Here is a 14,061-nt window from a genome sequence, read left to right on the forward strand (position 1 = left end):
AGAATAAGAGGTGAAAAGGGCACATTCTTGGAGAGCCATAGGAGACCACTGCAAGAATTCTCCCTTCCATAGTTTAGGCAGGAATCCATGCCTGGGGAAGCCCAGTTCTTTCCTTACCATTAAGTGCTTCTGAAAGATGAAGGTCTATGAGCAAAATCCTAGAAAAAAAAAATGTTTGGTTCTCCCAGCCCCAAAGATTTCCTTAGTCCCCTCCAGGCCATGGAGGCCTACCAAGTTCAGCCTCTAACCAGGCTACCTTTAGTGAAAAGATTCCAAAAATGGCATTAAAGTTCTAGTACCCAAGTCTTTGCAAAAGTAGTGACAGTCAATACCATAATTTACATATAAGGTCAGAAAGTCAAATCCAGCCTTCCAAATCCCAAGGAATACAGTGCTACTGAAGTGAGCTATGGTATGGGATGCTTCATTAAGACAGAATATGGCACAGATCATAGAGTCCCAGTATCTGGTTACAGTAAAATATTTACTGAATAAATGAAGAAAGTGACTCTATGGCATATACACTTAATTTTTTCATCCAGACTTAGAGCAAGCTATTTTCTAGTTTATGCAAGCCCCAAAAGATGTTTATCAGAATAAGCAGAATAAACCAGTTTCCTAAATATATTGGATTCGAAAAGAGTTTACAGATACCAAAAATATCATATGTAAAATTAAGTGGTAAGATTCTAAAATATTTCATTTCTTTTGGGGATAGGTCCCTGTCTTTCTAAGTTTTCTACAGAAGAGATACCCAAATATTACAGTGATTAGATTTGGGTGGTAGGATTATGATTTAGTACCTTTGGGGACATTCTGTTTGTTTAATAGTTTTTCTACAACAAAAATACATTAATTCTGTAATTGAAAATAAAATATAGTTTACTTGAAGTTTACACATGCTGGCTTCCACCTCCACTGCGACCTCCTTAGTTCAATTACCAATATCTTCTCTCTGTTTACTGGTGTAGCATCTTCCCTGATCTCCCAGCTTCCCCTAATGGCCCTACAGGTGCATTCTCCATTTAAGAACCATAATGCTCCTTTGAAATGTAAAGTCCTCCTAGGGGTTTAAGCCACTTAAAAAATTCAGTCTCTAGGAGACCCATGGACCTGGACCTTTGATCTTATCTCCTAACTCCACCCCCAACCCTACCTCACCCCACTCCCTCCACCAACACTGGTCCCCAAATCTTCTGCTCTTCACCACCACACCTTGTCCTGACCATTCCCAACCCCTAATGCCTTTCTCTGTCCTGGCCATGCTACATCTCTCTCTAGAAAAAACCAAGCAACCAAGAACACATCATCAGACTTCAACTCCATTCTGTTCCCAAATCATATGTCATCTCTTCAGAGAGGGCTTTGTTGAATGCCCCATCAAAAGCCATACTCTATATCATTTCTCTGTCTGTTCTTCGTAGCACTTACGACAACCTGATATTATCTTATTTATTGTCTCCTTCCCCCAGCAAACCACCACCCTCTCCCACCATACTGTGACATCGGCCCCTTGACAGCAGGAACCTCATCCATCTTGTTCAAACATCTATCTTTAAATATCACAAGAGGTCATCATATAGGTGCTCAATAAACATTTGCTAAGGAAGATGTGTGCATGAAGGTGAGGGGAGTTACCAGATGGAAAGATTTTATCTGAACATTGCCTTCAAGCTTATTTTATGATTTGTTTTAAGAGCGTGCATTTTCTTTCTCAGCATGCCATGATGTCACCACTGCCAAGTATGTGTGACATACCGAAGCAGAAGCAGAAATGGAGATTTAGTTAAGGTTGCTCTTTTGTAAACTTTTTACTGGGAGACTTCTTGGAACTGAAGGTCTCCAAGAGAGTCATCAAGTTGACTCTGCAATGGCTTACAACTTCTTAAAAGTGATACAACCAAGACATTCAAATACAATAACACACAAAAAACTTGAAGATGCAGGAGGAGGGAGTAGAATACAGACACTGATTTGTTCCAAGAAATGCAGATATTCAGATTCCAATTGGACTTGCACCTTTGAAGTCAATCATGACCTACCCTTATCCCACCTGCCTACCACCCCCACAGAAAACGATGTCAGAGAAACAATGCCAGGCTTATTCTCATTATCCTCAAACCTTACGATGTATCTATTCTCAAGTTGAAGTCCTAGAACTAACAATCTGAAAGCTGCTGGTTGGGCTAAAAGCTAACTCTGCCCTTGAAAAAGACACTGAATCCCTGGAATTTTGAATATTTCAACCTTTAGTTTGATATTTCTGGCTTCTTGCCCAGACTCCAGTTAACATTTGAGCCTCTCTAGTTCTGTACAGGTACAATTATTTTTTCCTTAAGTTACTAAAACCAAAGCTAGAAGTCATCTTATGTAATGGAAAATTCAAAAACAATCAGAGACAAGGACTTCACCTTTCACTCAATACCAAGATAGTTGATTCGCTCTTTTTAGACTGCTAGGAAAAATCTGATAGGGGGATAGTTGAGAAAGTTCTGTTTTATTATTATTAAAATTTAAAAATGTTTCATAATATGTGGCTCCTCTATGGAAAATACTTAGGACATATCCTGGTTTGGGTTTTGAGAATGAACAAACAGCCAAACTGTGATCTAATCTAAAATGCTAACCGAGTCTATCTCAAAAACAGTGGTAGAAATAAAGAAGCAGCCATAAATTCTTCCGTAATAAAGAAAAAGACAGGAAAAACATGTGTTAGGACTGAAATTCTAGTACTACTTGATTGTTAAAAGGAAAAACTAAATTCATTATATTTCAAGTGTTTGCTTCACAAAGTCACTCTAAGAGAGCTTGTAAAATCTCACTTATTTTCTAACCGAAATGGAAGACACCAATGGTGAGTACTGGGACTGAGATGGGTTAGTGACAGTTGAACATAGAGAAGGGGATGGCCTCACCATCATTCTCACCTCTTAAAAAGGGAAACTCTTGCATTTGTTCAAACATCTATCTTTCTTTAATCTTTGTCATGTCTCATAATTGGATGAGGAGGTAGAAAGGAGAAGAAGAAAAAGAACTGTCTACTGATTCCTCAACATCCAAATGTGGGGATAACTTCTTCCTGTTGTCTTCTACCTAATCATTAAGGCGCCAGTCTGGGTGATTGCTGATTGCAGTTCTTAGTGTTAGAATAAATTTTATGTCTAACTAGAACAGAAATAATCACTGCAGGTTAAGTTGGGGAAAGCACTTCCCAGAAGTTATTCCACAAAAAGAGAATACCACCAAGAACAAGCAGAGACAGGCCTTGGAAGATAGTTTTTCTCGATAAAATTTTGGGTCATTGGGAGCTTCTGAAAAGGATGCTTATGTTAATTGCACTGAGGGATACCTGGGTTGGGGATCCTAGGGCTCAACTAGTATGAACAGGTAAAGGTCAGAGGCCAGACTACTGGAGTCAGAGCACCCCAGACAGCTTTTGTCTTGCCACTGGTCAGCTGAGAGGTCAGAAACTGGGCTGATGCAAATGCATAGAGTTGGGATATTTACACCAGAAAAGAAAGGAAGGAATGGATTTCTCGAAGCTCCCAGGCTAGTAATGAGGCTTTAAAGAACTTCTTCCCTCCTGTGGAAGCTTATTCATGAATGCAGTTGGGTTCTAGTCCCTAAAGAAAAAACTAAAATCAGAAATTTTTACCTCCACACAAGCTTGATCTCTCACACTTACTAAAGGCTGTATGTACACTTGGTCATAGTAAAATGAGCCCACAAAAGAATGCACAACAAACACAATTATGTTTAAAAGAAGGCTTTAAAAGCAATAATTCAGAGATTCCAACTTTTTTCAGTCAAGGATTTACCATTTAACATGAAATATTTCCCTGCATTTTTATTTCATCTTTATCACTGCATGACTTGTAATATTTTTATTTCAGTTTTGATAAGAAAAAAGTTCTCTGCTGTTTTAGAGAAATAACATATGGTTACTGTAATAAATGAATTGTTACTAATAAGTTTATTTTTAGATTAAGTGAGAAGTAAATCTAATATCAGGTTAGAAAGAAAAGATTTTTGTGCCCCATTTGATGACAATTGCTCAATGTTAGGCAATACTTGTAGACCTACTATTGCTTATTAACTCAGGACTCACTTGGAAAAGTGATCTTTCCTCTCGAAACCTCCAGCCAAATTAATAGTAATTGAAACTGTAGCCATTATTTCGTGACATTTTAGATTGCTTTTCCTTGATGGCATAGAGTTAAATACATTTATTTGAATTCTCTTGGTTTACATTCCAAAAGCCTCTTCCTTCTCTCTCTCTCTCTCTCTCTCTCTCTCTCTCTCTCTCTCTCTCTCTCTCTCTCTCTCTGTCTGTCTTTTATGTGAAAAGCCATCTGAAGATGTAGACTCCACCGTTGCCATCAAAAATGTTACTTTGCAACAGCAATGCTACATTTTGAATATGTTTCTTTACTTTTGAACTGATATCTCTGTGGAGAAGCTATCCTGCTCAACACCCAAATATGAGGGGTGCTACTTTTTTATTTTTCTTTAAATTCATGGGTTCCTGTTTATTTCTTAAGAGTAAACCCTGAATACTTGTTTTGTTTTTACAAATAACCAGATAACTATAGTATAAATATTTTCTTTCTGGTCAGCTTAACTTCTATATTGATCAAAGTTGATATTGAACTTTAATATTACTGTTGTCTGTTGGCTGTAACTGAAATCATAATCATCCTGAAAAGACTACCAATTATGATATCTGTTTGCCTATGTGTCATGAAGTACCTTTTCTGAGAATATGCCAAGAACCTTTAAAAAAAAAAAAAAAGTACTTTTAACCTCCTTTTGCAAATAGAGACCCAAGTTTTACCAAGCAGGTCAAGAACAGGGTCAAGAAAAATCAGAGGTAAGAACGAACACTAACGCTTGTTTCCAACCTCAACCGGAAAGGATTTTTTTTTTTTTTAATCACACAAAAAGTCCTTTTTCTCAGACTTCGTTAAAAACAAACTTGTAATGCGATAGCAAGGCTAATCGTTAAATGACCTTTCCCAACCGTGGACTTCAGAGCTAATAAATGTATTGAAAAGAGAAAAGCATGCAAAGTGCTCTGCTTACCTGAGGTGAAAGCAGTGCACCAGCTTCGTTACTGCTGTAACCATCCTTCCCAGGTCAAAAGCAGGGAATGCCAGGGTGACAAGAAGTGAAGAAGCAACGATTTGAGCTGCTGCAAGACTTCCCAGGGCACTTTCTTCCGTGACACACTTCCTTTCATTGGCTCAGAAAAGGGACTCTCGCGGCTGTCACTGGAACCACAAGCCTCTCTGCTCTCTGCTCAATCATCCAGCAGCTGCTAGATGCGCCGGGCTGAAGCATGGCAAGAGGCGGATGAGTGCAGCGCAGAGCAGGCAGTGGCTGGCTGGCGGACACTCGAGAAGCTCACCGCTGTGCTGCTGCAGCTGAGGATGCTAAAGCCTCACGTTATTGGGCAAAGAATATCAGCTTCCCAGGAACAAGGATCATCAGCTGCGGCAGAAGCCCCGCTGCTTCCCCAAGCTCAGGGCAAGCCAAAGCTTGCTGTGATCTCAGAAAGCGGCCCCAGCTACTGAGCATGCTCGGCTTCCCCCGGACTCGACTGGGGCCCTTCAACCCGGAAAGGTGCCTTCTCTTCCTAATTTAAGAAAGGGAGAATGGAGACGTGGGCTGATTTAGCGGAGGTGATGTCTTAAACATGGGGATGACCTCGTCCCCATCTCTCCCTGCGAAAAGAAAAGAAACAGGAAGAAAAAAAGGCACACTGCACGGAGCAAGTATTTTTGATTGATAAGTTTATAGAGATGTTTGGAAGCTCATAGTAGTATTTAGTCTTTAACTCTCCTTGCACAACTAAATTGCCTCTGGGTCAAGTAAGTGGTGTAGGCGCTGAAAGGCTTTTAATCCTAGCAAATCACTATGGTTCAATTCCATTAGGTATGGAATTGCCTATATTTGAAAGTCTAGGCAATATGTCACAAATTAATTGATCTCTACATGGGCAAAATCTAGCTATACATAATGAATTTCTTAAATAAAACAAGTAATTTATAAAGTAATTGTGAAATTTTTGAAATTTAAATGTTAATCTATATTACAACATGCATTTTGAAACTTAAATGTTTCAAAGGGCAGGCTGAGTGAAAGCAGATAATGTTACTTATTCATAATTATAAAGCAAAATCTTTTCTAGGGGCTTTCCAAATGGTAAGTGCTCCATAAATGCTTCTATGAGAATGAATTGCAGGATTGTTAGATAATCTGTAAATGGCACTCGGAGGAAAGCTGAAGTTCTTGAATTTTGCTATGGACCTAAATTCTGACTCTTGAGCTTCTCAGCTTTACATTTTGGCTGGCCACGTATTTGGAAATAGAAGTATGCTAAGTTTCTGTCATGTGACTGTCCAATGCATAAGCAACTTGGCTTTTAAAAATGATTTTAATTTTTGTGTCGGTGGTGGAAGTGGTGTGTGTGTGTGTGTGTGTGTGTGCGCGCGCGGGCGCGCGCGTGTGCATGCTTATGTGTCCCCTTTTCTTTTCTTTCCCGTCCTCTAAGATGCTCTTTGTCAAGTGGAGCCAAATCCAGAGCATATTCTCTCTGCTACTGTTGAAGCCAGAAATATTGACTCTTCATTGTTTGTAAATAATAAAGTTATTTCATTTTGAAAAATTCTAGCCAGTCATTTCTGCCAAGTCTGTGGAAGACGAATCTAAGAGCTTTTGTGGCTGAAATGAAGCTATAGTCTGAAAGCTGGACCCGTGAGAGTCCACGCAGAAAAGATGGGTGACCGGGGAGTCAGGTGTTTCTCGCATCTTTAACAGGTGCCTCTTTGGCCCATGGATCCGATCTCTTCAGAAAAGTTCCTTCTGCCCGTCTCTCTCTCCCTTCCTCCATCCTCTGACTACCTTCCACGCTTCCTACAAGACTCAGGTGCTACCTGAGTGCCTCTGGAGTCCAGAGACCTTCCTGGCTTTTCTCCCCTGTGCCTTCCAGTGCATACCTTTATCACCATGTTTTCTGGATTGTCTTCAGCTAAATTATGCCCCACCTACCACCAGCCAAATTCCTTAAGAGTAAAGACAGTGTTGGCTTTTGCATCTATATTATCGTTGTCATCTGCACAATTACTAGTTTTCATATTAGATTGATGGACAGGAGAGAGTCCTTCTAATTGTGGCGATCAATGAAAAATTAGAGTTAATTTAAGGACGTTTTCCTAGAGGAAGTGATTTCAGAAGGAAAAATTTTTTTTAATATAATCAAATCAAAGATTTTATAACTTGAAAGGGAAATGCAGACCTATTCGTGCAAACTTAATAAATACAGATAACTAGAGCGGAGCTATTTAATCACTGCTTCTTAGTCTCAAATGGAAATAGAAGTAGAAGTGGAGGTATATCTGCCCTTGCCAGGGGTCATTTGGGCCCATTCATTTTATTTCCTAGCAGAGATTCCTTACATAGTCTCCCTCATTCACCTCCTATTGCTGTAAATCTGGTCCTGAAAGATAACCCATGGTGTCCTAATCATCAAAGCCAAGAATTTCTCAATTTTGATGACATAATCATAGCTATCATTTCTTTGGCACTTTATTTGCTGCCAGACACAGCTAAATTCTTTACAAACATCACATTTAATCACCACAAGAAACATCTTTTATAGCATTTATCACAATTTTACATTTTGAGTTTACAGTTTGTAATGTTTGCTGATGTCAAAAGAAAACTGGACATAAACAATAATTCCTTTACCATCACAGTGAACATTACTAGTTGCATTATTGACAGAGCCTTTCCAACTTTCTCCTAACAGATCTCCCATTATGAGTACTTATCCATTTATCCTCCAAATAGTCCACTTGCCCATGGAGAAATTAACTAGCCTGATTGGTTTAATGGTAATGCCATACCTTTGCCATCAATTAGATAAGGAATGGGTATGTGACCCAATTTTAACTCATGAAGGGAACAGGCAAGTTTGCAGCAGATCTCAGGAAGGTTTTTCTTTTCTTGTAAAAGAGAATTTTGAAAATCTACTAATGTCTCATTTTTAAACAAGCATGCAGCCCCTACTGCTACTGGGAACCATCTTTTTGCCTTAAGATCAGCCTTGTAAAAAAGCCAACATTGTACAAAATAGAGAACAGAGATGAAAAACGTGAGTCCTTGGTAAATATCATTGAATTGAATTACCTAACCAAGAATGTGAGCCAACAAAATCTGTTTAAAGTCACTTTAAATTGGATTTTCCTTGCAGTCAAAAGCCTCCCATCTGGGATAAGCTTTTTTTACTTTCCTATTCAGAATGCTAACATTAAGAATTAACTAAATTTCTTAGCATAGCACTTAAGAACATTCTCCTGCCCTCCTTGCCTTTGTACCCATTGTCTCCATTATATTCTGCTATGCATTTTACATTCTGGCCATGATGGGCTACTTGCTCTACCCATGTTATTTGCTATCCCACAACCCAGCCTGTCTTTGTTCTGCATTTGTCCTGTCAAAATCCAACTCTTCCTTCAAAGTCCAGATTAAAAGATACTTTCTGAAATGGATTTTCAGAATGAATATTTCTATCTATATTTTCATATGCGTTGCTCGCTATGTGTAAGTCTGGGTCCTCCAAGAAGCAGAGCCAAGTTGGGATTAAATGTGCAGTAACTTTCTTAGAGGAAATGTCTCTGGAGAAGAAAATGGGGAGAGAGCCAAGGGAGGCTGAGTGAGCCCTGAGGCTGTGAGCAAGTCTGACCCTGAGCAAAGGAGAGAGAATGAAGGAAGGAAGCTGGATGCAGTGAGGTTCTAAGAAAAGTTCAGCAAGATCTCAAACTAAGGTCTTCCATCATAGTAGTCTAGCTTCTCTGAGAAATGGCCTGCCTTAGTTGCTGCCACTCCCAGTGATTGGCTGGGAGCAGCCAGTACGAAATGTGGCTTCAGTATAAAAGCTGTGATGACTGCCAGCTCTGCAGCTTCTCCATACGCAGCTTGAGCCTGGGTCAGTTGGTTACACGCCCTGCAGCTGGAGGGCTGGAATGCACTTTCTCATGGCTGCCATGCTCTTTATTTGTCATTTCTTTGGCCTTGTCCAAAGTTCCATTTATCATATATACCATCTCTTCCTTACTGAATTTTAAATTTCTTAAGGGCAAGACCTGGGTTCATCTTTGTGTCCCACTGTACATTTCACATTGTAAGATGCATGGAGAACGTTACTGTGTGACTAAACTGAATTCTGGAATGGGTTGCCTCAAGCTTCTGTATTAGTAAGTAACTCCTATGAAAGTAATACGAGGTAACGCCCCCTGAAAGTCTGTGAGGACTTGCTTCCAGAAGATGTAAAATACTATTCCATAACGAATATTTTTGAGAAAAAAATTAATTCAGTCCCACTAACCTGGCTGCTAAACTCCTATAGGCCTGCGTGTCTTCACGGTCTGCTCTGAAATCTCAGTATCCATGCGAGGCAGTGAAATTGAGAATTGGCTGATTAATACCCATAATTCTCAAGGCCAGTGAATTATTGAACTTTTGGGTTAAATTTATAATTCATTAAATCTTTGACTGGGGCAATAATTTTCTCTGGCAGGATACACTCTGTACTACTTCATCAGCATTCATTTTTAGGTGATATGAGAATGAATCTTTCAAGTACATTTTTCAGATAAAAAAAAGTTAATAGTGATTCTCTAGGAAAAAGAGATTAGAAAAATCTGTGATTATTAAGGGTAGATACATTATTAAGCAAAGAGGAAAAACCTGTAAATTAGGTATTTTGGCATAACATCATATCCATATAAATAATGTTCTATGTATCGTTGCTAATTTAAGATCAATCAATTTATTTATGGTTAGGATAAAATAATAAGTCAGGGTCCAGTAAGGAGACAGAAACCCTATAGATTTTCTGGGAAACTGCTGTTGAACTGCCTGGGAAGCTGTACTCACCAGGAAAGCTAGAAAGTCATCATCAAGAAGTATTGTTGAATTCTGTGGACACCCATGGAACTTACCTGAAACCACCCATGAGGGTATGCTACTAAACTTACTGAAGTGAAGCCAGCTGGAATGACTGCAGAACTCATCCAAAATCTGCTGCCTGGAAATGGGGAGATACCACTGAACTTCCCCATGGAAAGCCAGCTAAGATGACTAGCCTTCACCTGCATACTGCCTTGGGAGGCACTGCTATGCTTACCGCTGGAAAGCCTAATGAGGCACTTCTGGATCTCACTGCAAAGACTTCTACAGCTGCGCTGCTGAAAATCAATGGAGGTGAGTTCCACTGGATGTCCTACATGCCAGACCGGCATCACAGGAGCAAGTATGCTGGAATGCGCACGGGAAACAGGAAGAGACATCCCTAAACCTGCAGTGTCTCTCCAGCGCCCTCTACTGACAAAGTGTAACATCGTACCAGCTGGCAAGAGACAACTGTTTCAGTACCATAAGAAGGCACTGAAGGATGGATTTGGAACGGAGAAGCAATAAATTGATAACTGCCTGACACTGTGATTTTGTAGAAATTATGGCTTTATTGAAATTATCTCTACTCATTTGTCTCTTCCACTAGCAGCTATATATTTCAAAGGTAAAGGTAATCTTTATGTTTTATGTGTAGCATAACACTAGGCACATATTATGCATTTAATGAACATTTATTAAAATGTGGTAACTGCATATATAAATATAGCATCTGCACTAAAAGACTCTCAGTCTGACAAACAGCAGGTGTACCCAAATTTAATTGATATGAAGGGAGACTGACTATTCTTTTCATTATTTGAACAAAAAAGAAAAGTTGCAGTAGTGATGACTGACACATTGCACATCTGTAGAGTGTAAAATTAGGATTTTTGTTGTATTTGGAATTGTGGTTGAGGCTGATTGGAAATATTCTATGAATCACTGGGTGGGGAGATCTCCTCTTCTTTTGAGAGGCAGATCATTTAGTGAATGATGTCCACTTCACATAGCCTTTAGTAAAACGGAAAATAAAATAAAAACTATTCAAATTTATAACAAAAATTGTACTTAAGTACACATAGCAAGATCTATTTTTTGTGACATTCTGATTAAAGAGCTGAATTTCATCTTATGTTGAAGATATTATCCGTACTGAATGAGTTCGAGAGTTTAATAGGGAAATAAATTTACTCAGTCAATATCAAGTATCAAATCAATGCCTCATGTAGATTAGGGACCAAACTATACTTAGAGTGTAGGCCTAGAACTGCACTCTACAGTGAGACCCCAAAATACAGTGGCTCAAAAAGATAAATCAATGTCTTCCTCATGTTACTGACCCGAGGTAAACTCTACTCCATAGAGTCTTCCAGGGACTCAGTTTTCTTCTCTTTTTTGCTTGACTATTCTTTAGGGTGCTGTCTTGTCCCTATGGTAAAAGCCAGCTTGCTGGTAAAATTTAGTTCATGTTCTGCTGTAGCACTGGCTTAAGGATAAGGGGGAAAATACAGCAGCTTTGTTCGTTAGTCTGTCCAAAGGGCCACCTTTTTGTTAATCATCTGTCTGAAGTGAGTGTCTTTATCCAATTCAATTACAAAACAAGCACATGTTTATTTTCTCGGAGTGGTCACCTTTTAAAATTTGAACAGAAGCTCTCCATACTAGTATTGCCATGAGCAGCACCCCTCTATTCCAGCCCACATAAAAGGGGAAGAAGAGAGAATAAATGATGGCTAATTCCCTTTGAAGGAAATGATGTTGAAGTTGCACTTCCACTCAATTCCATTGGCTAGAAATAGTTTCATGGTCACAACCTTTTGCAAAGTAGGATAAGAAATGTAGCTTCTAACTAGATGAAGATCTTATTATTAAAAAGTAGAGAAGAGATGCTAAAAGAAAGTATCTACTGCAAAAAATTCTTTATTCTGAGATCATTAAAAATTCTGCTTAAATAGTTATTTTAGAAATATTTTGAATATTTAAATTCTATAATATTATTTGATTAATATTAACTATAAATTAGGGTTACTATTTTTAATATGTTAAGTGGTTAGACAAGAGAATCAAGATCCGTTTTCACAGTTTCTGTTATCTTTATTTCATTAAATTTATACGCACACTGCTAAAAAGATATAAACCATTCACCTTTTAAAAATAAATTGGTTGCTAATGTGTCAAGAAACAAACAAAAAAAAGCACATAAGAAAACAAATTAAATTTCTAAAGAAATTTAGCAGAGTAGGAGCAGAGGTACAAAATTTAATTTGAAAGACAAAACTTATTTAACAACAGTAAAAAGAACACCAGTAGCCTTAAATGGGGAGGGCAGTAACATCACTTATTAATATTTGGAAAATATCATCCAGGGGTAAACCAAAGATATTAAGAACAGGAATGCAGATATAAGTTGAAATTATTTTTAAATCTCATTCTGATAGACTCAATTTGAAGGAAAAAATAATGACAAAAATAACCACAATTAAAAAGGAAGCATAAAATGTTATATGATAATATTTTACAGAACTATGCAAAAAATATATTAAATACCTGAGTGAATGAGGTGAATTTCTATGATTTTAAAGAAAATAATTGACCTCAGTAGAGATAGAAAATCTAAACAGATGAAACAACTACATAAGAAACCCAGAAAGTAATCAAAGAAACCTCAAACGAAAAAATAGTTTTGTGAATGATGCTTTTAAGTTTTTGGAACGCAGCGAACTTTAATGTTATTTAAATTATTGCAGAGCATAGATAAAAAAGGAAGACATCTGTGTTAGTTGGGGTTCTCCATGTTAGTTGGGGTTCTTCAGAGAAAGAAAATGAAAAGGATGTGCATTTTCATCAGCTTAGGCTGCCATAACAAAATACAATAGATTGGATGGCTTAACCAACTGGAAGCCGGAAATCGGAGATCAGGTTTCCAGCATGGTCAGATGTAGGAAGGGCTCTCTTTCTGACTTGCAGATGGCTACCTTCTTACTGTGTTCTCACATGATGGAGAGAAAAAAGCAAGTTCTCTGGTGTCTCTTCCTAAAAGGGTGCTAATCTCATCATGAGGGCCCCACTCTCATGACTTCAAATAAACTAATTATTTTCCAAAGACTCCATCACATTTGAGATTGTGGCTTCAACATATAAATTATATTTGGGGTGCAATTTCAGTCCATAGCAGTCTGTGCACACACTCATGAGTGTGAGTGTAGATCAATAGATTGATAGATCAATAGAGCGATAGATAGATGATAGCATGTTATATAGAGCCCTTTAAAAAATATTAACACAGTTTAACAGAGTATTAATGGTATGAAATATTATCACCAACTGGTGTTCATTAGATGAATGCAAAAATAGGTCAATGTTAGGAAATTTGTTTAATTCTATTAGGTCAAAGGACAAAGAAAACAAATGTGATTATCTTAGTAGAAGCTTAGCAGAACCATTTTTCTGACCAAGGAACTGAGAAAAGGAGACCTTGCAATCTTGAGAATGTGGGGTAATTCCTGAAAAGAGAAAGCAGAGGAAATGAACTCCCTAATTATATTTATGATCTGACACAAGCCGAGCTTACACCTGATCTGTATATGTACAGAACAGAAAAAAAGAAGCACAGCAGAGGCTTTGCCAACTGAACTATGATGTGAAACAGTATCCAGTTCCCAGAATGGCCCATGATTGGGGCATGTGCAAGGCAAACTCACACACAGCACTGCAAAGCTTTGGAAACCGAACTGACGGTAGAACCACAGACTGCAGATTACAGTGTAGAACTTTTAGTCTGACTGCCTACTGACTGCAAACATTAGTCAACATTCTCCACAGGATTTTAACAGGACCCAGAGTCTCATAACATAATATTCAAAATGCCTATGATATAATTTAAATTTATTTTTAAAAATACCAAAAATCTGAACAATGCAACCCTGGAATTAGCAAAGACTACTAAGTAGGGATAAAAAAGACTGGAATTATGATGTATGAAATGATGTGAATGAATCTCAATAGCATATGTTACGTATGCAACAGAGTACACTCTGTGTAAATGCATTTATATGGCAGTCTGGAAGAGACAAAACTACAGGGATGCTAAACAGATCAGTGATT

The 14,061-nt window shown here is 38.2% G+C and overlaps 1 protein-coding gene across 1 annotated transcript in view; it reads right to left on the reverse strand.

Annotated features, from left to right (window-relative positions):
- ARHGAP18 (Rho GTPase activating protein 18) overlaps nucleotides 1-5,585 on the reverse strand; it is a 156,402-nt gene extending 150,817 nt beyond the window's left edge. Inside the window, exon 1 of the mRNA XM_036217981.1 lies at nucleotides 5,083-5,585. Coding sequence (XP_036073874.1) covers nucleotides 5,083-5,126 — 44 coding nt within the window. The 5' untranslated portion in view covers nucleotides 5,127-5,585. The remainder of the gene's footprint in view (nucleotides 1-5,082) is intronic.
- Nucleotides 5,586-14,061: the final 8,476 nt, after the last annotated feature.

Source organism: Rousettus aegyptiacus, unplaced genomic scaffold (assembly GCF_014176215.1).
Source record: "Rousettus aegyptiacus isolate mRouAeg1 unplaced genomic scaffold, mRouAeg1.p scaffold_m13_p_1, whole genome shotgun sequence".
NCBI classification, from domain to species: Eukaryota; Metazoa; Chordata; class Mammalia; order Chiroptera; family Pteropodidae; genus Rousettus; species Rousettus aegyptiacus.